Below are 26,331 nucleotides of genomic sequence, written 5' to 3'. Positions count from 1 at the left end.
TTGTGACAGGTTAGTTCAGATGCTCTCCAGATTCTTTACCTATCACTACAGATTAGGATATCTTCCCCTGGATTCATTTCCAATTACTGCATGAGTGTTCAAGGAATTGTTTCTGGGAGATCATGATCCGCATTCTCTTTGTGTATCGTATCGAGAGAAATACTGGGATTTGAAACCATTGTGATGAATGCACATCCTCCATGGTTTCTGTCATGGAAAAGTTTTTGTTTTCATGCGGATACAAACCATCATCATTTATAAGGGTTTACTCCTAGATCATTTTGCTATGACCAGATAGAGAAAATTCTTGTGATGCTAGTGACATTGTATAGTTATCAGCTGTTCACCCATGCAGCAGATGGGTGCACCAGCTTCACTTTTCTCCTGAATGAACATACTGTACTCTACTACCGCTCTCCACTTTGTCTTGTTGTGCCTAACCTTTGTGCCTTTCCTTTCCTTGCGTGTTTGTGATTGTGAGTGGTGTTCAAGGTAGTATGTGTACTTGCTCTGGGCTTCAAGTGCACCCTTTTTGAACCTTCATAGTCAAGCAGTATTAGCCTTAAATAGGGCCAAACCTGGAACAAATTGGTAATGAGCTGGATTTTCAGGATTGATGGCCAAGACCATCCTAAACAACGTATTAAAAGTTCCTAAGAATCTGCCGTGTGCTCTCTTCAAAATTCAAGATGGCTGCGAAGATGACGTCATAATATAGTTTTACGCATACAACTATGTCTAAAGCACCTATAATCACTATCTTGATGTCTCTATATATGTTTTGGAGGCCAAGGAATCTATTTTTGCCATTTACAGTGTTGTCAGAATAGTGGCTGGTAGCCATCTTAGATTTTCAAGCTGTCATCTGTGCAAAATTATATCAATTGGCTCCTCAACCACCATCCCTTTTCAATGATGGAATGATGTGTAAACTAGTAAAAAGTTCTCTGGGAGTGTTGCTGAAATCTTTTTTCTCCACCAAAATCTATTATACCTGACCATGCCATCTTTATTGTAGATGGTGATCAGCTTCTTCAGACAGTAGTATGACAACAGGTTTTCTCCTATGGTAATGGTTATCAGTCATTAAATACATGCTGATACACTATGGTGCTCATACAGCAGTTGTGTTTGATGGGTACAAGTGCACTAACTCTACGAAACTATCTGAACAAAGACGTAAATGCCCGAAACATACATAAAGTGATTTAATCTTTGATGACAGTATGCGAACAACTAGTTCCCAAGCAGCATTTCTAGCAGACAGTAGAAACAAATCTAGGCTGATATATGCAGTGTGTGATAAAATGTACACAGTTGGCATTTATACTAAGCAAGCTGAAGCAGATGTCTCAATAGCACTAACCATTGCACAGTGTGAACAGCAGCCAACCATTGTTGGGAATTACACAGACCTGGTAGTGATGGTGGTAGCTCGGGCAGGAGCTTCTATTGACGCACATTTTTTGCAACAATAGTCCCACAAAATCATACATTATCCTGGAAATTCAGAATGCTATCCGGCAGAAAACTAAACACCTTTCATTCCTTCATGCAGTCACAGGGTGCGACACAGTTTCGGCATTTTACAGGCAGGGCAAACGTAAAGCATTTAACATGATCCACAAAAACACGATTTTAAAGTAATAGACACTTTCCGACAACTTAACAGCACACACGAGGAAGTAGGAAAGGCAGGATAAAAGTTCCTTCTCAGAATATATGGAGCAAGTAGTCATAATTCATTAAATGCATACCCATACACTGCTTATAAAAAGTCAATTCCGTGTACTTCCTTAGCCTCTGCATTTCAGTTAGCCACATTACCACCAACAAGTGCTGCAGCCAAACATCATTTGTACAGGACATACCCCACACAGTACAGCAGTAGTTGGGAAACAACCTGTCACCCTTAGAATTGGGATGGCAAAAGGTAAATGGAATACAGTACTTAACCCCATAGAAACAGATGGTGAATTTGCCCCAGATAAATTGTTACACATGGTATCATGTAGTTGTAGAGAGAATGTCTGTAAAAATAACATATGCAGTTGTAAAAACTAAACCTCTTCTGGAGTTCTATGTGTTTAAAATGTAGGGGGTGAGACTTGTAAAAACACAAAACCAGCCACTGATGAATATCTTCAGCAATACCTGATGAAGATGATGTATGAAATTAATCTGATATTTGTGTAAGATTAGGATTTTTTTAAATTTTTGTACATATATACAGTAATCAGGAAAAAGATTTTTCAGCAATGTTTTGTTCAAGAAAGTTTTTGTGAAAGTCAGTTTAAGGTGACCGTCCGCCATGTCCGCCATTTTTTTTCTAATGATCTAAAATACACCATTTCTATATGTTTAAGACATATAATACCTTCATCATATAAGAATTTCAAGTAATGTGATGAAAAAAATTTTGATTTATTAGCAAAAATCATGATTTAAAAAGAAAATTTAGGTACATTTTTCCCCACTAATACAACACCAATTGTATTGAATCTTATACCATAAAAACTACTTTATAAACCGAACAATTCTGAGACAGAATTTTGATTTTCCTATTTGTTTTTCTTTTATGAATTTTTATTTTTTTTCCTCGTCTAGACGCAAAATAATCGTGAAAAGGAAAGTGAAAATAAAATAAAAATTCGGTCTCACAAAATTGTGGGATTTTTATTCCTCTTTTCAATGATATCTTTCTCTCTAAAATCTTTTTTTCTTAAAGAAATCAAGATAAAATTATTATGATTACTTTTATTGTTTATACTTACATAAACGCCCCCTAAACGAGGTATTTAAACCCTAAGTTTACTATTACACTTGCCGTAAGGATGTCACGAGTTGCCAGAGATCTCTCATTGTTGCCAGTGTTTTAGCATGTTTCAGCTTTGTACTCTTATTCATGTTTCCCTCTCTTCTTGGTTCTTTTTTCTTGTTCTCTGCTTACTTTTTGTTCTTTCTATGACCTTAGGTAACTTTAGCCTTGCTATAAAGTTCCCAAGGACTTTGTGAAAACACAATGTACATACGAACTGCAAGTAAACAAACACGTCTTATAACTTCTATACGTCTTTGGAAACTCTAGCTACTGTTCTCGTAGGACGTAGATTTCGTTCACCTTCCCTCTACCAATGCCTTCCATTTCTGCCAGAAGTACGAGATATCGAAACATGAGAGAGAGAGAGAGAGAGAGAGAGAGAGAGAGAGAGAGAGAGAGAGAGAGAGAGAGAGAGAGAAATCATGAATAATTTTATACTGAGAGAATTTAACTTGGGAGTGATAGGATTTGGTTGATATAGATGACAGTTCAAATTGAGAGAGAGAGAGAGAGAGAGATATGCAAAAATAAACACAAAGACGATTCTGTCAAACTTAGTCATGCAGGGAACGCAGTAAGGATGACATCATTTAAAGACTGCTATATCTTCATTATTTGAAAAAATAATTAACTATTTGTTTTTTTTATGACCGTAGGTAACATTGGCCTTGCTATAAGGTTCCTGATGACGTTGTGTAAACACAATGTACATACGAACAGCAAGTAAACTAACACATGCATTATAACTTCTATACGTCTTTGGAATCTCTCGCTCCTGTTTTCCCAGAACGTAGAATTCGTTCACCTACCCTAGAATACAAAACTGCTGCATGTCAATATAACTGCCTACTAAGAAGGAAAAAAAGTAAATACTATAAGAGAAAGATCCTCGAAGCAGGAACAGACATAAATAAGTTGTATCGTCTCCTGAATGGTATAATGGGAAACGTAAAAGAAAAGAAGCTACCTGATGGATACAGTGACCAGGAACTAGCAAATAATTTTCTAGTATTTTTTAGAAACAAAATTGAAAATATAACCAGGTCATTTGTAAATACAGTAGGGTCCCGAATTATGCGAGAATTTGGTCGATTAATGACCTCGTGTAAATGGAAAATCGCGAATTTCGAAACACACAACTAACAGAAATAATTCCATTGCGGCCATGGCAACCAGCAATTTGCCTATTCAAATGTGTTTACTACCCATTTCCAATACTTTCTTTGTACTATACTGTATTTCTTTATAATATCAAATTGTTCTTGTAAATAAATAAAACATTTAATATACTTTAAAGTTCTAATAACTTGAAAAATGGTTAAAATTACAACCAGGATAGGTGTAAACACCATATATTTCCCGTTATAACACAACCCAAAATACAGACAAATTTTAATGTTTGTCATATCTATTGTATAATACAACTGGTGAATAGCAAAACCATCACTCTATAGACTAGCTTGTTGTATGATTGAAAATCCAGAATTATCAAAATAAAGGCGATTTTATATCATGCGTTTCCTAAACACGCTAAAAAGCACAATAGAAAACGACAACCAATGTTTTGTTTACGTTTATCTCTGATCACAACGAAGAAACAGACGCATTTATACATCTGTGTTTTTGAATTGACAGCAATTTTACCAAGTATAGATTATATGTTGAATTTGTTATTACCAATGTTCTAATTATTTTTTATTAAAACTTTCAAATAAATGAAATGAATGCCATTTATGAAATGTTTTTCTTTATGATGCCGCCTGAAACGGAAACCTTCCATTTGTTTACGCTCCATCTTCGATCATAATAAACAAACGAATGCATTAAACACACATGATCTAAGTCATAACTAATGAAATTACAAACATTTAGTAAACATTGTTATTACAAATATTTTACTTACCGTATCCATATAAATTCCTAAATTCGTAGCAAAGCTGGAATTTTTTTTTTCCTTATGCGTTTAATCCACAATAGCAAACTGCCGCTAATGACAGAGTGATAACTTACGATAATTCTAAACTGTTACGAAAGATAATTGTCCTTTTTATTATTATTATTATTACTATCCAAGCTACAACCCTAATTGGAAAAGCAAAATGCTATAAGCCCAGGGGCTCCAATAGGGAAAAATAGCCCAGTGAGGAAAGGAAATAAGGAAATAAATAACTGAAGAGAACAAATTAACAGTAAATCATTCTAAAAAAAGTAACAACGTCATAACAGATATGTCATATATAAACTATGAACAACTTCAAAAACAAATATGTCATATATAAACTATAAAAAGACTCATGTCCGCCTGGTCAACAAAAAAGCATTTGCTCCAACTTTGAACTTTTGAAGTCCTACTGATTCAACAACCCGATTAGGAAGATCATTCCACAACTTGGTAACAGCTGGAATAAAACTTCTAGAGTACTGCGTGGTATTGAGTCTTATGATGGAAAAGGCCTGGCTATTAGAATTAACTGCCAGCCTAGTATTACGAACAGGATAGAATTGTCCAGGGAGATCTGAATGTAAAGGATGGTCAGAGTTATGAAAAATCTTATGCAACATGCATAATGAACTAATTGAACGACGGTGCCAGAGATTAATATCTAGATCAGGAATAAGAAATTTAATAGACCGTAAGTTTCTGTCCAACAAATTAAGATGAGAATCAGCAGCTGAAGACCAGACAGGAGAACAATACTCAAAACAAGGTAGAATAAAAGAATTAAAACACTTCTTCAGAATAGATTGATCACCGAATATCTTAAGAGACTTTCTCAATAAGCCAATTTTTTGTGCAATTGAAGAAGACACAGACCTTATATGTTTCTCAAAAGTAAATTTGCTGTCGAGAATCACACCTAAAATTTTGAAAGAGTCATACAAATTTAAAGAAACATTATCAATACTGAGATCCGGATGTTGAGGAGCCACCGTCCTTGACCTACTTACAATCATACTTTGAGTTTTGTTAGGATTCAACTTCATACCCCATAACTTTCCATATCCAAAATACTTTTCCTAACTTCAGTTATAAGTCAACTTGTACCCACCTCAATTATGGATCCATTTGCAAAAAAGGTAAAAGAAGAAAGTACTAGGCCTATTTTTAAAGTCACCGAACAATTAGGTTACCGCTATAACGTTCGATGTGAGAGAGAGAGAGAGAGAGAGAGGGATGGTTTTAAAGTACTAAACAATAAATATGATAGGTTATAACACATTGGTGTTTATGTAATATTAACTGTATAGATGGTTTGAATAAGTTAAGAAATGGTGTAAACAATTCTTTGTTATTGTATTCGCGCGGAAGCTAGACATCAGCTGATGTGATCACAGCCAAAAGTAAAACAAAAATAAGTTAGCAATACTCGATTTTTAAAACACACCCGAAATTTAACAACATAAGTACATGTTTTATTATAGCGCAATTGACATTTAAAGAGTAAAAATTTTCTGGAATAGAATGGTGTTTCCTAAAAAATAGTGGTTTGCGGACGAAATCGGTTACCGTATTTTAAGCTATGATTGAAATGGATGTATACACGGTATAATTTTTTCGTTTTGTATTTAATTGACACTTCAAGAAAACCGATTTTGGTTTCTTCATCTATTTGTAAGTATTGTATAACGAGAGAGAGAGAGAGAGAGAGAGAGAGAGAGAGAGAGAGAGAGAGAGAGAGAGAGAGAGAGAGAGAATCAGCTGTTGTAATTGAATGTCGTGTTTTTGTTTCGTGTACCCCCTGAAGCGAGGAATTGATCGCCACAACTAACAATATTCATGTTAATTTCATTCTTAAACTCAAGTTGCCATATGTGAACTATGGTTTTATTTCTTACAGAGAGAGAGAGAGAGAGAGAGAGAGAGAGAGAGAGAGGGATTTCTTCCATCAAATCTCTCTCTCTCTCTCTCTCTCTCTCTCTCTCTCTCTCTCTCGATTTTATTTTACCGTCTACTCTACAAAACCAATGTTTGCAGATCAAATGTATACTGTTTAAAATATGACAAAATATTGACGACTCGTTACCGAAGTTTAGGCTATTCACTGCCGATAAACGAACCCAGTCTACTCGTGAAAACCTTGAACGCCCAGAGGGAAAAATAAGGCTTTTAAATATACTGTACTAAACAAAAATAATGCTTTAATATACCATCATTAACACTACCATTATAATTATCGTAAGGTTGGAGAAAGATAAAGATTGCCGAGAACGTAACCACATTTCTGTTTACATTTTGTCAGCTGGACTCGCACAGTTAACAGTTGATTTCATTGTTGATGTGGAATTTTATCCTTAAATAGGCTATTCATTATGAAATTATGTTAATGAAATGTAATGTTAATATTGTTTTGTAACATTTATTATAAATCACCGTATTTAGGGCTACCAATATACTTAAAAAGACAATAGATTTGATACATTTTGTAGTGCTTGACTCGCGAACTTTGAACAGCCTCGCAGATACAGAAAATTTATTTTTGAAAAATAGCGATCGCGGAAAAGGGGAATCGTGTAATTCGAACACGCTTAATTCGGGACCCTACTGTACTCAACATCAGATTAATGATACACCAGGCACACAGACAAAATTAATACGATTTAACAACATAACACAAGGCGACATCACCAGAATTATCAAGAGAGCAAAGAAAACAAACTGCGCGATCGATCATATGCCAATATCTGAAGTAATTGGAGAGAGATACTTGTCTAGTCTAGCCAAAATAATAATGAGAATAGCAAATGCAGGCATTGATGAATGTAAGTTTCCTAAATCTGAGAAAATGGCTATAGTCACACCAGTTCTGAAAAATGCACTGGACTACCAGGAATCAAGCTCATATTTCAAATCTATCCTTTGTCTCAAAAGTACTTGAATATGTAATTCTTGAACAACTAGTCAGCCACTTAGAAGCTTTGCCTGACAACCAATCTGCTTACAGAAAACTATACTCTACGGAGACAGCCATCTGCTCTGTTGCAAATGATATGCTAGAAATGATGGATGAAAATAAATGTGGTATCTTAATACTGCTCGATCTCAGTGCTGCTTTTGATACAGTGGCGCATGAACTGCAACTAAATGATCTACGGTCCATCGGTGTTGAAGATCAAGCCTTCGAATACCTAAAAGACTACTTAGTTGGTAGAAATTACTGTGTACAAATTGGAAACTCTTATTCATCATATGAACACTTAAACAAAGGGGTACCCTAGGGGAGTGTACTTGGCCCAATCTTATTTTGCATCTATACCATTGGTCTATCGAAAATGCTACAAAGGCATGGCGTGAAGTTTAAGTTATTTGCAGATGACACACAATTCTACTTCTCCATAAATGATATACATGACACTACATGTTAAAGAATGGATGACATTTAAACAACTAAAATTAAATGAGAACTAAACTGAATTCATGATGGTGGGCAAGAGAAACAGCGTGAGAAACTTAAGTGATATTCAAATGAACACAAATAATGACTCTGTGCCGATATCTAGTAAAGTTCGAGATCTAGGTGTATTTCTTGACTGTAACCTGTCTCTAAATGTCCAAATAAATAATTTAATAAAAACTGCTGGTTATCATCTAAGAAATATTGCGTTTATAAAAAAGTACCTGGACGAAAAACGGATTTTGAGCAAAGTGAAAAATCTATTTTTGGGTGATATGGCCCTGTCGTCCTGATGGAAGGTTCCTTTAGGCAGCTTTCTAAGGGATATTTAGCTACAGTGATACTCCCAGAGAATTAACCATAGATCTGCAGAATTCTAATTCCTGGTGCGAGTATCCTTATTATAACTTTAAGGATATCGCATAAAATCAGGGGACGTATTTTTTTATACGACACATGGCAATCTTCACCCTGAATAGATTTTACTCTTTGAGGGGGAAGAGTGGCGAAATGAAGGGAAGCCGTTATCAAGGTTACCCGGTGGATCCCCTCCCTGTACTACTACGACACATTATTCTTTGTTGCATTTAAGCAGGAATAGCCTCAGATAGAGTAGTTTCGGGTGGGGTCTTTCATTACATAGTAGTTTTACTCCTTTTGAAAGAAGGGAGGGTCCATCAGGGCGACATGGCCATATCACCCAAAAATAGATTTTTCGCTTTGCTCAAAATACGTTTTTTGGGCTCAGCCATGTCGTCCTGATGGAAGTTTACCAGAGAATTACTTGAAAGTACTATATCTGTGGGTTTGTATAAGTGCCTTTACTTTGATTGAGTTCCTTATATGGTCTCCCAGTCCTTATATATATGACATTACCGTTATTTGTCATATCCACTAAGTTTGGAACTAAGTTAGGGCTTCCTGCCCCCTGCAGGGAAATTGTCGACTTCGACTATAAGGATTCAAAGTTTGCATTTCTGTTGGAACAATAGGGAAACTTTTTGAGATTACCAGATTGTTCTTTTAGAAATTTTACCTACAAGATTTTATTTTAGGAAAAATAAAAGGCTCTGGACAATTTTATTCGTACTGTACTTCACAGGGCGAAGAAGACGCAGATACATTTATATAGTTTTATTTTCATAGACAAAATATAAAACAATTGCAATGTATCAATGGAAAGAATCTATCCAGCATGTTTGAACATCTTGGTATACTGTATTTTATAATCTGTAAGGAAAGAATATACATATATTAGTTCATTGGTAAATGCCACTCAATTTGTGAATTTAAATTGTTTGAATTCACTTAGATGTTGGATATGCTTCAACACTGTGTACAAATGTTCACATGGCACTGGTGTTACAGTGAGCCCTCGCTACTTCGCGGTTCGACCATCGCGGATTCACAACTTCGCAGATTTTTTTCATAACGCATGTATATACAAAAATCGCGGATTTTCCGGAAATTTCGAAAATACCGCGATGTGACCGATGGTGCGAGATTGGAGAAAGTAAGGAAAATTGAATCATGATTGATTTTCAATATAAATGAAACTTTGAGGAGCAACAAAGATATCATTTGTTAGAGAGATAGAGAGAGGTAAGGAATGGGAGGTAGTGAAAAGTAGCCCACAGAGAGAGAGAGAGAGAGAGAGAGATAGTGTGTGTGTGTGTGTGTTGTTTTAAATGTAACAAACAAAAAAATTTTATAGGTTATAACACATTGGTGCTTATGTAATATCAACTGTATACTGTAGACGGTTTGAATAAGTTAAAAAATGGTATAAACGATACTTTGTTAGTGTATTCGTACACTCTCAACAGCGGCAGCTAGACGTCAGCTGATCTAATCACAGCCAAAAGTAAAATAAAAAGAAGTCAACAATACTCAATTTTTAAAACACACCCGAAATTTAAAAACAAAAGTACACGCTTTCTTAATGTGCAATTAACTATTTAAAGAGTAGCAATTTTCTAGAATAAAATGATGTTTCCCAAAAAATAGTGGTTTGCTGATTAAATCGGATGCCGTATTCTTAGCAACGATTGAAATGGATGTAAACTCGGCATAATTTTTTCGTTTCGTATTTAATTGACACTAAAAAAACTAATTTTAGTTTCTTCATCTATATGTAAGTATTGTATAACACGAAGAGAGAGAGAGAGAGAGAGAGAGAGAGAGAGAGAGAGAGAGAGAGAGAGAGAGAGAGAGAGAGAGAGAGAATGAATCAGCTGTTGTAATGGAATGCCGTGTTTTTGTTTCGTGAGAATTTCATCGCCACGACTATAACAACAACATACTGTACTGAACTTTACAGTATTATACAGACTACTGGAATATGATAAAGTAAAATATTTGTAATAACCTATTTTATATGAAATGGGGCTATTTTTTTTTGTTTAAAATTTACATTTACGTACGTAAAACAACTCTCTCTCTCTCTCTCTCTCTCTCTCTCTCTCTCTCTCTCTCTCTCTCTCTCTCTCTCTCTCTCTCGTAAATTGTTTTCCTGCTTTGCTACGTATGTATGATTTTATATAGATACGGTAAATAATATTTGTAATAACATATTTTCTAAAAGCTTTTACTGTAATATCATTATTTATCACTTTCATCATGCGCGTTAAATGCCTTCGTTTGTTTACTGAGCGTACTTTATGACGCCGTCGTTTCAGGCGGCGTCATAAAGAAAAACATTTCATTTGGAAGTCCTAAGAAAAATTAAGTAAAACATTGGTAGGTAATAACAAAATCAACATACTGTACTGAATAATCAATATAATCGATGCAAAAACTAACCTATACACAGATGTGTAAATGCATTTGTTTCTTCATTATGATCAGAGATAAACGTAAACACAACATTGGTTGCCATTTTTTATCGTGCTTTTTGGCGTGTTTAGGAAACGCATGATATAAAATCGCCTTTAATATTTGTGCCTGTTTTAGTTTAGGGTACTGTAGTACATGCATTAAGTGTTCTGTACATTAAAGGGTAGTTTTTTAACAGTACTACGTACAAGGGAAGGTTTTAAAAGTCTGAATATACATGTTAAATAAATATGTAAATATGGTGTCATTACTTCGCGGATTTTCACCTATCGCAGTCGGGTCTGGAACCTATCTACCGCGATAAACGAGGGTTCACTGTATTATTTAGATTCTGCACCTATATAGAACAGTCCATAAATCACCCTAGGGATTTTTAATAAAGGTATTATACTCGAAGGTGCTAACACCTGTTCATCCAATACACTTAAGTCTCAAAACAGTCCACTATTCATCGCAGCACTAGACGACAGGTTTTATTACACTACCTGCCGCCACCACAAAGTGTTTTATCTCGTGCACTTGCTTCGCATAATGTTTATAGAAGACTCTGGATGATTTCCAACACGTATATGAGCGGAGTCTATCAAAGTCCATGTGTTGAAAGAAGTTCAACGAGGAAGCAACTTTTCTAGGATCGTGACCTGCTGGTGTACTATCAGGATCCGCTCTGCGAATAAAATAAGTGAGTTTTGCCCTCAGTTGTTTTAGGGATAGGTTTGATCCTGAGGTTTCGCCTCGGAAGAGCTGTCCCTCCTTAAAGTCTGAAGTTCTTCGAAGATAGACCTTAAGACACTCTACTGAACATAGAGAGACATCTTCCATCAGAGGGCAGATTCTCCAAGGATCCCACCTTTTGGTGGGCAGCTCGTTTTTGGCGAGAAAAGTAGGATCGGGAAAAAGGTTCAGTTCTCTCTCTTCTGTGAACTGAATATGGCCTTCGTTCCTGGGTAAGGCCAGCATTTCACCAACTCTAGCCCCTGAGGCTATAGCGAACAGGAATATTACTTTTTGTGTTAGATCCTTTAGGGTACAATCCCCATTGTTCAAATTCAAAGCATAGTGCAAGACTTTGTCCAAGGACCATGATATGGGCTTCAGAGGGGTTGCTGGTTTGAGTCTAGCGCATGCTTTCGGAATCTTATTGAAGATTTCACTTGAAAGATCCACCTGACAGACATAAAGAAGAGGTCTAGTCAAAGCTGACTTACACACAGTTACTGTGGTGGAAGCTAGGCCTTGTTCATGAAGGTAGATGAAGAAGGAGAGGCAGAAATCTATTGAAATTTTTGTCGGTTTCATTGTTTTCACGAAGGAAACCCCCTTCTTCCAAGACGATTCGTATTGTCTTCTAGTTGACTTTGACTTGTATTCTTCTGTAAAGTCGATGTTGTCTTTTGAGATCCCGAACCTTTTCTTGGCCGCTAAGGCGAGAAAATCATGAGATGTAGGTTTTTGGTTCTCAAGGATGAAGCGTAGACAGTCGACTTCTGAACCAGTTGGGATAGATTTGGGTTTGGTAGAGGGAACAGCTTCAGTTTCAGTTCTAGAACTAGAGGGATCCAATTGCTTCTGGGCCATTTGGGGGCCAATACTGCTGCTGTTCCTCTGAAGGATCTCAGCTTGTTGAGGACCTTAAGCAGGAGGTTGGTTGGTGGGAACAGATAGATATGATTCCATCTGTTCCAATCGAGGGACATGGCGTTCATCGCTTCTGCCCGAGGGTCCTCATAAGGGGTTACATATCGAGGTAGTTTTTTGTTGTCGCTCGTTGCAAGTATTCTGGAACTCACTTCATTTTCGGCCCATATCATCTCAGCAGTTATTCAATGGTAACCAGCGGCTTTCCATCTCTCTGGTTTTTTAATGATAGTTACTACTTCAAGCACATTGAATTCATTCCTGGGCACATCAAGGTTTTCTTCATATTCAGGTATATCAATCAAATTATTCCTTTCATATCCTGTTCATAATTTCACTAAAGTGTTCCATCCAAAGTTGCCTTTCTTCATCTGCTGTTATAGCAGATCCAACTCTCTTTATGATGGGTATTAGTATTAGTATTACATGCTAAGCTACAACTTTTGTTGGAAAAGCAGGATGCTATAAGCCCAGGGGCTCCAAAGAAGGTAAAATAGAATAATTTAAGAACAGCAATAACACTAAAATAAATATTTCCTATATAAATCATAAAAACTCCAACAAAACAAGAGGAAGAGAAACAAGACAGATCAGCATGCCCAAGTGCACCCTCAAGCAAGAGAACTCTAACCCAAGACAATGGAAGGCCATGGTAGAGGGGCTTTGGCACTAGCAAAGGCTAGAGAACAATGGTGTGATTTTGGAGTGTCCTTCTAGAAGAGCTGCTTTCCATAGCTAAAGAGTCTCTACTACCCTTACCAAGAGGAAAGTAGCCACCAAACAATTGCAAAGCAGTAGTTAACCACTTGAGAGAAGAAGAACTGTTTTGTAATCTCAGTGTTGTCAGGTGTAGGAGGTGTATATGCTTCTTCTTTGCCCCAGTAGAGATTTCAATAATTCTGTGAATAAATTTTACACCATAGCCACTCAACTTTGTCTGCCTCATCTGCTTTCCTTCTAGATATTCTCTCCAGTCCTTCCTGGCTTTATCATAAGCAATAAAATACTAGAGTTAAGAGTTTCTTATTTTACGGAGAATGTTTTACCAGTGGGAGGAGTTTGAATGCGACACCTAAGTGTACTTGATATACTACTTTAACAGATATATTATAGTGAAAAAATAAGAAAATTCAAGAGAAATAGGATTTAAGCAAGAAATTATTATAAATAAAGAACTACATAACAGCAAATGTATCAAAATTATGTAAAAAAAGTAGAGCAATATAGAAAATATTAAAGTTGTCCTGGCCTTGACTTCAGACCAGGTATTGAATATTAAGTTGTTTTTAAAAACAGAACCTTTCCCCCATGCATTTATTATATCATGTTTTGCCATAGTGTATTGTTTCTGTTATGCTGTTTAGCGAAAACTGCATTGATATAGATTATCTAGCTATACTGTATCAGGTACTGTATTTAATAAAGTTTGGTTATTTGTGTATGCTTATTTCTTATATTGATATTCTGAGTGAAACAAGCTAAGTGATTATCTGTCAAAGCATTGCCTGTAATCTTGGTAACTAAGCATTCATAGTGAAATGAGTGTAGGATGGAATCATCTCAATAATATTTGAATGTGTATTGTAGTCAATATTTTGTTTTTATTCATATGTGATATTGCATTACAAATGTAAGTTTGATATGGAATAATTTCATAAGACTGGTTCCTTGAATAGCCCAATTTACTGGGTTTTGTTCTTTTAAGTTTTTTCATGCACTATATGGTGATTGGTGAAAGCTTATTTTTGTACATTAAGTGTTATGTGGAGTTTTCAGGATTATTTTTTATGGAGAAGCACAATTTTTTTTAATTGAAACTCAATTAGAAATCTTTTCTATGCTTTGAAATATAACAATATAGAATGTTCTTTTGAATCTTTCAGTGATGGTTCCCCTAAGGGAGGTAGGGGTAGGTCGCAACGAAGTCGAGGTAGAGGGCAAACTTCAGTGAGTATTAGTGATTTTGGTCAAAAAGTTTGTTATATATATATTGTGCAGTTTTTACGTCATTTTAAAAGTGCAGTACTGTATGATAGTTGTAATGCTAGTATATGTAATGTTAAATTTCCATGCACAATATTTGCTTTTTGTGTGCAGCACTGTAGTACATATTATTTCTATGAACCTCCCATGATGCTCATTTTGCTTCTCTAGAAGCCCAGTTTATTGACATTTACCCCTAGAATTTATAGAAATTTCCTATTTTCTTTTCTTTCATAAGTCTCATGCTACTAGTAAAGTAATGAGACGCACTAGAGGTTAATGGTTTAAATTACAGATGTGAGGAGTGCATTTCACTCACAAATATTTATTTTTTTGTGTAGTACAGGGTATATAAAAGCCTCTCTCTCTATCTACCCCTCTCTCTTCATACCATTTCTCTGCATTTTCGTACCTACCTCTCGCTACCTCTCTCTCTCTCTTTTCATACATCTCTCTCCTCTCTAACAAATAAAATCTTAGTTTACAGATGAAATTAACATGACATAAATTTAGTTAGTTGTGGTGAGCAATTCCTTGCTTCAGGTACTTCAAGAAGCTTAATCAAAAACAGAGGATTTGATTACACAAGCTGATTTTCTCTCTCTCTCTCTCTCTCTCTCTCTCTCTCTCTCTCTCTCTCTCTCTCTCTCTCTCTCTCTCTCTCTCTCTCTCTAACAACAAATAAATTTTTAATTTACAGATGAAATTATTATGATGATATCGTTAGTTGTGGTGAGCAATTCCTTGTTTTAGGTGGTATAAGAAGCTTAAACTAAAGCAACATTTGATTACACCAGCTGATTTCTCTCTCTCTCTCTCTCTCTCTTCTCTCTCTCTCTCTCTCTCTCTCTCTCTCTCTCTCTCTCTCTCTCTCTCTCTCTCTAACAAATGAATGTTTAATTTACGAATGAAATTATTATGACAATATCGTTAGTTGTGGTGAACAATTCCTTGCTTCAGGTGGTATAAGAAGCTTAAACAAAAACACAACATTTGATTACACCAGCTGATTTTCTCTCTCTCTCTCTCTCTCTCTCTCTCTCTCTCTCTCTCTCTCTCTCTCTCTCTCTCTCTCTCTCTCTCTCAGGTGCTACTATACAATACTAACATATAGCAGAAGAAACAAAAATCTTTGTTTCCTTAAAAAGCATCAATTAAATACGACATAAAAAATTATGGCATGTTACAAGTCCATTTCTTATCGTATCTCAAAACACAGTGTCCAATTTCGTCAGCTGACCACTATATTTTAGGAAACATTATTGCATTTAAGAAAATTATGATTGGTTAAATTGTTAATTGTGGTTCAATAAAACATTTATGTACTTTTCTTTTAAATTTTGGGTATATTTCAACAATCAAGTATTACTGACTTCTTTTTTGCTTTACTTTTGGTTGTGGTCAGATCAGCTGATGACTAGCTGTTGCTCTAGAGAATTTGTGCTCATACAAATGCTCAATAGTATTGTTTAATCTATTTCTTAACTTATTCAATGCATCTGTATACTGTAGTTAATATTACGTAAACACCAGTGTGCTATAAGCTATCATATTTTCTATATAGTATGTTCATAGCTATTATTATTAGTTATCACTTAGATCTCTCTCTCTCTCTCTCTCTCTCTCTCTCTCTCTCTCTCTCACAAATAAAATCTGTTTATTTATACCGTCTCAATTCAGCGCTATGCAAAGAATAAATTTAAAATTTATTTTATTATATCTTTGATTGTAAGTTAGGCTTAGGATAAAAAATTCAATTTCATCAGAAGAGTTTTAGTTTTAGGTGACATAATAATGTATATGTACTGTAAAAAGTTTAAAATGATATTGGTTTCCCTATGTTAACTAAGCTTCATTTAGTCCTATTTGTATTTTTTTTTATTATCAATTTAAGCTACATTTTAACAACAGCATTTACCGATTGTTTTTATTTTGATTTTGCTATCTCCTTTACACATTCTTTGTTTTTAGTATCGTAGAATGTGTGTAGCTCATACCACATGCAGTCAAATGAATTATCATTCCTCCTTCATGTTTTTTTTTTATTATTTTCAATTGTAATGGATCTTCTTTGCTTCTCAGAAGATCCTGAAGGTGTTATACTTTTCCTTTTCTCAGAAAATTTGATAAATAGGAAAATATGCAAGGTCTATATATATATATATATATATATATATATATATATATATATATATATATATATATATTTTTGGGCTCAAGCCATGGCGTCCTGATGGAAGGTTCCTTTTTGGTAGCTTCCTTGGGTAATCACTACTAGGATTTTCCCAGAGAATTAAACCACAGGTTATCACAGAATTCTAACTTCTGGAGCGAGTATCTTAAGGGTTTCCCCTTAAGACATCGTGTATCAACAGGGGACACGCATGTATAGACGTGCCACATAGCTATCTGCACCCATTCAGAGTTAACTCTTCAATATGGCGGACAGGGAGTGGCTGGGAGCTGAGCCGCAGCCAATCTAGATGTGGCGATATCGGTACTCGCGATGTTAACAGACGGACGCCATTGCTTTTGATGACGTCACGTCCATCCTCATTCCTTTACTAGTAGCTCGCTTCAATGGACGTGTTTTTCCCTTTGTGCGACTTTATCTGCTTGCATCCTTGCCATGTCTCAACCTTCAGCTTCATCTTCTTCTGGAAAGTTGAGTACAAAGGTTTAAGTATTGTTTAAATAAGCTCTGACCTTAAAGTAAATCTTACTTTTCGAGATATTTGCATATTTGTGGCAGAGCTTTGCCAAACCGGTCAGCGCCATTTTATGACGCTGCTGTTGCTTGCATACCTTATTTAGTTAGCCGCAACAGCCTTACCGGTATATAAATCACTAATCAGTGCTATTAGTTATTTAGTCTTCATAGCTAGGAACTTTATATCGTGTTTTTGACGCATTAGTTTGGGTCTTCGCTGACCCCATACCAGTAGGCTTTGATTAGCCCCTAGGCCAGTGAGCCTATACCAGTGTTAATGCATGATATTTCAGTGATCCTAGTGTTAGTTATGAAGATTCTGGCATTATTTTACAATACCATTGACAGTGATGCAAGTGTTTTTCGCCTTCAGGGACCATATAGGGGGTAGGTTATCTTGAGTGCCTTGCTAACCTAACCTTATGATAGGACCCCTATATGCTCTCTTCATCCCTAGCCCTAGGGCTTCCCTCTGGTAATCTTGTACCCTATTACATGTGATAGGACAAGACTCCTCAGAGTACTGTATCGCCTCCCCACCTAAGGGAATGACCCCTCCCTTAGTGTTGCGGACCTTAAAGGTAGGATCACCTCCTTTAAGCTGAATCGGTCCTTGACCTTTTCCTTGCGATACGTCTTCTCCCTTCCTTGATTAGGGTCTAACAACCCTAATCCAGGTTAGGTTGGGAGGGCTGGTTTATGTACCTTGCTGAAATATACGCGTGCACCGTTTTTCAGTTGGTCCACCTACTATAGGTTAGGGTGAGCATCTCCCTTCCTAGGTGGCCGCTCTGGTGCATAACCCATCCTTTCTTATAAGAAGACCCTTTCCCCCCCCAACCTATCTCTTGCCTAGCCTAACCTACCAGTAGGTTAGGCTTCATATGTCCCCTGTCCTACACTCCACCCTAGGCTGGAGTGCTGGACCCCGTGGTGCTCCCAGTGTTGTCCGCTCTGATACATAGACCCTCCATAGTGCTATGGAGTCAGTTATCATTTGGTCGACATGAAGAGTCTCCACCCCTTCTTTGGGTACACCCTGTCCTCTCTTGGACTGCCTTAGCCCCCGGCCATTGCGGCCCCTGCTTAGGATGATAGATTCACCTCTATCATGGTGGTACCTTTTCCAGAGGTGTCTTGACTAGGCTAGTACAGCCTTGCCATCCCACCTCCATCTTTGGTGCTTGTCCCTTGCCGCCTCTACCCCGGCATCACCGCCGCTACGGGTGACTTCCTTATCCTTGCCGCCTTCCCTCGAGTGCCGGGGGATCGCCGCCGGCTGCCGGCTTACCGCCGTGGCCTCTCCATTCCCTCATAGCCTCGGCACACTGCCGACCCCTCCCGGAGTGCCGGCACTAGCAGCCGGCCCCCGGCCCCGGCTATGCTCCTTTATCCTTACCCCTGTCACCCTCCGACTGCCTCCGGCTGCCGGAACCGCCGCTCCTTGCCGGCGGCCGCCGCTACCGGCTGCCGCCACCCTGGCTTCTTTTGACCATAGAATGATCATTCTTGAATGCCAGAAACTCTGCTCGAGCGGCTTCCGGCGTGCCGGGGGTATGCCGGACCCGTCCGGAGGCGGCAAGATGCCTTGCATCCCTTCTCTCAGCTATCTTTACTAGCGATAGCTCCTAAAAACCGCACCTAGACGGCTTGTTAACGCAGACAAACTGGTACGGAATCGTACATTTTGTTCAGTTTTCACTCTGTCTTCTTGCGTGTTTCATCTTTCCAGCACGCTACGTGTAACTGGCACGTCTGGTTGCCGGAACCTTACTAGGATCTCATGATCCCCAGACTTTCTTGATAAGATTTCAAGCCCAGTCTATAATATGGTTATTCTAGATGGAATTCCCATTATCAAGACACCTTCCATGGAGGCCTATGGCCACCTGGGACTGTCCGATGCTACGGCAACCAGCCGGGCGGGTTACACGAGGCATGCGTCTGTCTCCTTTCACCCACCCTTCTGTGCATCACAATTAATTTAAGTTAATATTAACTTGTTAATAATTAACTTTATATACGAGCCATATTATGACTCTACAATACTCATCGTCTCTTTCCTTTTCAGGAGGAGTACGTCAGGTGTGACCACGACTTCTGCGCGGTCCGTCGGCCACACTTCTATGGACACACGGCGTGTAGGACACACGCCCCTTGTGCTCACAAGAGAGGGGATCTCAAATACTGGGGCCCCACCACCTGTTCGGTCTGCCAAGAATGCTTACAGAAAGCATTCTATGATTCTCCCTCAGCGGAGATTCGGGACACTGCTCGGGACAACCTACGCAAGTGGGTACGTGGCTTTCAGAAGAACGCCACGGGACCATACCTAGCCACAGAAGAAATGAGGTCTTTGCTGTTCCCAAAGGCCTCTCCAGACTCAGTGGTCCCAGTCGAACAGATCCCCGTAGTCCAGATTACAGTGGAACCTGATGTTGTCATGGCTCAGTCCATGAATGATTATCACCTGGATTCAGAACATGATGAACGCATGTCAGAGATCTCGGAGGACACCGAGAAAACCCTTATGGCCCAGGGTGAAGGGGAGGATGATGAAGAAGAGGACCGGGTTGTGTATACCGAGTCCGATAAGGAGGATGCCCCTCCCTCCATCCCCCCTCCTACTCCTACACCGACGGAAGTGTCTCTCCCGTCTACGTCCTCCACCACGACTCCTCTACCTACGGCACAGGATATGATTCGGCTCATTGAATCCGTGATGGAGCAGAAGCTCCAAGAAACTCACCAGATCATTCGGTCGATGGGAGGTTCCAAGGAATCTCGCAAAATCTCCATCAGGACCTCCCCACATGCTCGAGCGACAATCCGTGGCGATTCGCCGAGCATGTGGTCATCGCTGACGACAAGATCTTCGTCAGCGATAAGATCGGTTCCATACCCCTGGGAGAAGGAGTTCTTCCCCCGCTTTGAGGCGTATCCGGACTGTTACGTCCGTCTACGTTCAGAACCATCCTCAAAGGAAGAGACCGAACCGAAGGAGAAAATAGTGTTCGATCTCTCGAAGGCCCAGGCTATGCTTGCCAAAGCGCTTAAGAGCAGAGGCTTTACCTGCTCTGGACTTCCGGCTCTGAGCAAGAAGTACCTCACCTACGTTGCGCCGATGAAGTGGTGATACCCTTCACGGAAAAGGCCTTCGCTGCCTGCTTTAAGGCTGTAGAATAAGGGAAATCCTGCCCTGCATTGGAGGAATGCAGACCTTTCTCCGCAGTCACCCCGCCCGACACCAAACACTGGAAGGATGTGCAACACACCTTCGTGGTGGGCAAACTAGATCCTGACGTTGCTGGACGTCAGTTTAATGAGGACCTCCCCAAGCTAAACGATCACCTCCTTCGTAGGGAACAGGAAACGAAGGAGAGGCTGGCAACATCTCTCACTCTCCAGGTCCAGATGGACGTAATGGCTGGCGACACCAGAGTCCCTGACCATTACATGGTCCTTGCCAAATCTCATATGGCAACCTTAGTCAAGGATCTGTACCACTTCATGCGAGCTCGTAGAGCCTGCAGAGAATTCGTGTTCTCCAGTGCCACTGTCAGACACGAACCCCGGAAACTGATTTCCTCCAACATCTGGGGCAAGTACCTCTTCCCGTCTGATCTAGTGAAAGAGATCACAGACAAGGCCGCATCTGAGAACAGGAACCTTCTCAACAAATGGGGCATGTCTAGGAAGAGAAAGCCCTCTCAGGATGACGGTCCTCAGCCTAAGAGGAAGCAGTCGAAGCATAGACCCCAGCAACGTCAGCACAGACGTCAGTTTCCGGCACCCGCTACTCCCCAAGTGGCCGCTCAGCCGCCACAGACCTTTCAGTTGGTCCCACAGCCGGTTTTGTCCTCATCACCGGCCTTCAACCCCGCCTTCGAGCAGCACTCCACTACCTTTCGTCCCAAAGGTAGAAGCTCAGGCAGGGGTTCCGGCAGAGATTCCTCTCGCCGGCCCTCCAGAGGCAGAGGAGGACAGGGAGCTAGCGGCCGAGGCAGCAAGTCCTCGGGACCCCAGAAGCAATGAAGTGCTTCCGGTGGGAGGAAGACTCCGCCACTTCCAGGATCGTTGGACCTTCGAATCCTGGGCACACAGCATCATCAAGAAAGGTCTAGGCTGGAGCTTGGCGCAACCACCCCCAACCTTCCAGCAATTCTTCCAACGTTCAACCCCCCTCCTGGAAGAATATGTGCTAGACCTCTTGAACAAGAAGGTGATAAGAAGGGTGAAGTCCACAAGGTTCCAAGGGAGACTGTTTTGTGTCCCCAAGAAAGACTCAGACAGACTCAGAGTCATTCTGGACTTATCCCCCCTCAACGTATTCATATCGAACAACAAGTTCAAGATGCTGACTCTTCAACAGATCAGAACCCTCCTGCCTCGAGGGTCTTTCACGGTCTCGATAGACCTGGCGGACGCATTCTGGCACATACCAATGAACCATCACGCTTCCTCCTACCTTGGATTCCGACTCCAACGGAAAAGCTATGCCTTCCGGGCCATGCCCTTCGGACTCAACGTGGCCCCTCGGATATTCACAAAGCTAGCGGACGCAGTAGTACAACAGCTCCGCATCCGAAACGTCCAGGTGATGGCCTACCTCGACGACTGGCTAGTGTGGGCGCCCTCGCCCGAGGATTGTATAGAATCCTGCAGAAAAGTTACCCAGTTTCTCGAACACCTGGGATTCCAGATAAACGCGAAAAAGTCTCGCCTATCTCCAGCTCAGAAGTTCCAATGGTTAGGCATCCACTGGAATCTTCAGTCACACCGCCTTTCCATTCCAGCAAAGAAAAGGAAGGAAATAGCAGGGTCTGTCAAGCGACTGTTAAAATCCAAACGGATCTCAAGACGCCAGCAGGAACAAGTTCTAGGCTCTCTACAGTTCGCCTCGATCACAAACCCAGTGCTTCGTGCACAGCTAAAGGATGCAGCGGGAGTCTGGAGACGTTCCGCATCCATCGCTCGAAGAGACCTCAAGAGACGGCTCCCAAGCAGACTTCGACTTCTTCTAAAGCCGTGGTCAGAAGCGAGGGCCCTAAAAAGGTCCCTTCCTCTCCAACACCCACTTCCATCTCTCAACATCCATACGGACGCTTCGTTGGAGGGTTGGGGAGGTCACTCCCACCAAAAACAGGCTCAAGGCACTTGGTCTCCCCTATTCAAGACGTTTCACATCAACATCTTGGAGGCCATGGCAGTTCTTCTGACGCTGAAGAAACTCTCCCCGCCCCCGTCGATACACATTCGCCTGACCCTGGACAGCTCTGTGGTAGTGCGTTGTCTCAATCGCCAGGGCTCAAGATCGCCCAAGATAAATCAGGTGCTCCTGACAATCTTCCGTCTGGCAGAAAGGAAGAAATGGCACCTGTCTGCAGTTCACCTACAAGGATTCCGCAATGTGACAGCGGACGCTCTATCTCGGACAAACCCGATAGAGTCGGAATGGTCTCTAGACGCAAGATCATTCGCCTTCATCTCTCACCGAGTCCCAGAACTCCAGATCGACCTCTTCGCAACGAGCGACAACCATCAACTTCCTCGATATGTAGCCCCGTACGAGGACCCCAAAGCGGAAGCGGTGGACGCCATGACCTTGGATTGGAACAGATGGGCCAAGATTTACCTGTTCCCTCCCACCAATCTTCTGCTGAAAGTCCTCTCCAAATTGAGAACCTTCAAAGGGACAGCAGCTCTAGTGGCTCCCAAGTGGCCCCGCAGCAACTGGTACCCCTTGATCCTGGAGATGCAGCCAACGCTGATCCCCCTCCCGGACCCAGTTCTCTCCCAGCAAATACAGAAGTCGACTGTCTTCGCTTCATCATCGAAAATCAAGGACCTTCATCTCATGATTTTCTCACCCTAGCCGCTAAGAAAAGGTTTGGGATTTCGAAGAAGAGTCTAGACTTCCTCGAGGAATACAAGACCGAATCCACGAGAAGGCAATACGAATCGTCTTGGAGGAAATGGGTCTCCTTCGTCAAGGCAAAGAACCCCTCGAAAATCACTATAGATTTTTGCATGTCCTTCTTCATTCACCTTCATGGACAAGGCTTGGCAGCCAACACGATTTCTACTTGCAAATCGGCCTTGACCAGATCTTTGTCATACGCCTTCCAAATAGATCTGTCTAGCGACATCTTCAACAAACTACCGAAGGCCTGTGCCCGTTTACGACCGGCACCCCCCCCTCCGAGACCAATCACTTGGTCTCTAGACAAAGTTCTCCACTTCGCCTCCAACTTGGACTACGATTCATGCCCTCTTAAGGACCTGACTCAGAAAGTTATATTTCTCTTCGCTCTAGCTTCGGGAGCCCGAGTCAGCGAAATGGTGGCACTATCTAGAGAAGAGGGACATATCGTTTTCAACGATTCAGGAGACCTCTCCCTCTTCCCTGATCCGACGTTTCTCGCAAAGAACGAATTACCTACCAAACGATGGGGGCCCGTGGAGGATATGCCCCTTGAAGGAAGATGCCTCTCTATGTCCAGTAGAGAGCCTTAAGGTCTATCTTCATAGAACTTCAAACTTTGGTGGAGGCCAACTCTTCAAAGGAGAAACATCGGGCAGCGACTTGTCACTGAAACAATTGAGAGCAAAAATCACCTACTTCATTCGCAGAGCGGATCCAGACAGTACACCCGCTGGTCATGATCCTAGGAAAGTCGCTTCGTCTCTGAATCTCTTTCAGAGTATGGATTTCGAAAGCCTCAAGAACTATACAGGCTGGAAATCCTCGCGTGTTTTCTTTAAACATTATGCGAAACAAGTGCACGAAGTGAAACATTTTGTGGTAGCCGCAGGTAGTGTTATGAAACCTGCTCTGAACTCTGCTTAGAACAGTGAGTTATTAGGGATTCTAACTCGTCGGGTGCCTATGTTGACCCTCAAGTGATACGTAGTGAAGCAGAAACTACCTTGTGTTTTCTTTAACTGTTCTTACCTCAGGTGAAATGTCATAGTAGATTACCACATGAGTTGCTACATGCCACGTGCATGACGTGTGTTACATAAAGACTAACGTTCCGTAGAACGAGTGCCTACTAATACTTGATTCTTCCCTTTCAGACTCAAGAGCACCGCCTTTATGACTATGTACATTTTTATCAATGTAAATGTTTTTTACTATTTATTGCATGACATGTATTGATTTACCCTGCAATTATATAATAAAATGTCTATTTTATTACTTGTGCGTCTCCCTTGCTCCTTTCTTACTATGAAATATACTATTTGTCATAGTTTTATTACCCTTTATTCCTGGTTAAGGAAAATGCCAGGATTTACTCCGGGCATTTATTTATATAGAGCAAGTAAGTCTCCTTAGCGAATACTTACTCAATTATGAAGATGAGTCAACTCCATACACGAAGTGTTCAACCACCACTTCTTCAAGTTTGTTTCGACGCGAATACCAAATCGCTCTGACTTATCTTATGGATCTCATTGTTCCTTCAGCCTATATGAATAGCCTTCCCCATGACCACTTTGATCTTAGCATAGCCCGTGGGGACTTCCATGCCAGGGGGGCAGGAAGGCAACTGCCTCACGGTAGCTCTATAGTATAGACCACTATGCTTTCGGCTCAATGTTTTAGCACTCACTTATAAAGGGAAAAAGTCTACCACGATACACTAATTCTCTGGTACTCTTCCATCAGGACGCCATGGCTTGAGCCCAAAAAACGGATTTTGAGCGAAGCGAAAAATCTATTTTTGGGTGAGATAGCCATGGCGTCCTGATGGACCCACCCTGTCTGTTATCAGGTCCCGCCCTGCGCCGCTGTATCATGGTGATGAGCGAGCTCCAGACTTTCGGAATGAGGATGGACGTGACGTCATCAAAAGCAATGGCGTCCGTCTGTTTACATCGCGAGTACCGATATCGCCACATCTAGATTGGCTGCGGCTCAGCTCCCAGCCACTCCCTGTCCGCCATATTGAAGAGTTAACTCTGAATGGGTGCAGATAGCTATGTGGCACGTCTATACATGCGTGTCCCCTGTTGATACACGATGTCTTAAGGGGGAAACCCTTAAGATACTCGCTCCAGAAGTTAGAATTCTGTGATAACCTGTGGTTTAATTCTCTGGGAAAATCCTAGTAGTGATTACCCAAGGAAGCTACCAAAAAGGAACCTTCCATCAGGACGCCATGGCTATCTCACCCAAAAATAGATTTTTCCGCTTCGCTCAAAATCCGTTATATATACAGTAGGGTCCCCGAATTATTGCGAGAATTTGGTCGATTAATGACCTCGTATAAATGGAAAATCGCTTATTTCGAAACACAACAACTAACAGAAATAATTCCATTGCGGCCATGGCAACCAGCAATTTGCCTATTCAAATGCGTTTACTACCCATTTCCAATACTTTCTTAGTACTATACTGTATTTCTTTATAATATCAAATTGTTCTTGTAAATAAATCAAACATTTAAGATACTTTAAAGTTCTAATAACTGGAAAAATGGTTAAAATTACAACCAGGATAGTGTAAACACCATATATTTCCCGTTATAACACGACCCAAAAATACAGACAAATTTTAATGTTTGTCATATCTATTGTATAAGACAACTGGTGAATAGCAAAACCATCACTCTATAGACTAGCTTTTGTTGTATGATTGAAAATCCAGAATTAACAAAATAAAGGCGATTTTATATCATGCGTTTCCTAAACACGCCAAAAAGCACAATAAAAAACAACCAATGTTTTGTTTCCGTTTATCTCTGATCATAACGAAGAAACAGACGCACTTACTCATCTGTTAGTTTTTGCATCGACAGCAATCTTATCAGTATTTGATTATATGTTGAATTTGTTATTACCAATGTTCTAATTATTTTTTATTAGAACTTTCAAATAAATGAAATGAATGCCATTTATGAAATGTTTTTCTTTATGGTGCCGCCTGAAACGAAAACCTTCCATCG

The 26,331-nt window shown here is 40.1% G+C and overlaps 1 protein-coding gene across 4 annotated transcripts in view; it reads left to right on the top strand.

Annotated features, from left to right (window-relative positions):
* mre11 (double strand break repair nuclease mre11) overlaps nucleotides 1-26,331 on the top strand; it is a 432,238-nt gene that overhangs the window by 249,293 nt on the left and 156,614 nt on the right. For all 4 annotated transcript variants that reach the window (XM_068387688.1, XM_068387701.1, XM_068387695.1 and 1 more), the window contains exon 14: nucleotides 14,571-14,634. In XM_068387688.1, the coding sequence (XP_068243789.1) occupies nucleotides 14,571-14,634 (64 nt within the window). The remainder of the gene's footprint in view (nucleotides 1-14,570; nucleotides 14,635-26,331) is intronic.

Source organism: Palaemon carinicauda, chromosome 1 (genome assembly GCF_036898095.1).
Source record: "Palaemon carinicauda isolate YSFRI2023 chromosome 1, ASM3689809v2, whole genome shotgun sequence".
NCBI classification, from domain to species: domain Eukaryota; kingdom Metazoa; phylum Arthropoda; class Malacostraca; order Decapoda; family Palaemonidae; genus Palaemon; species Palaemon carinicauda.
This window is presented reverse-complemented; position numbering and strand designations above follow the sequence as displayed.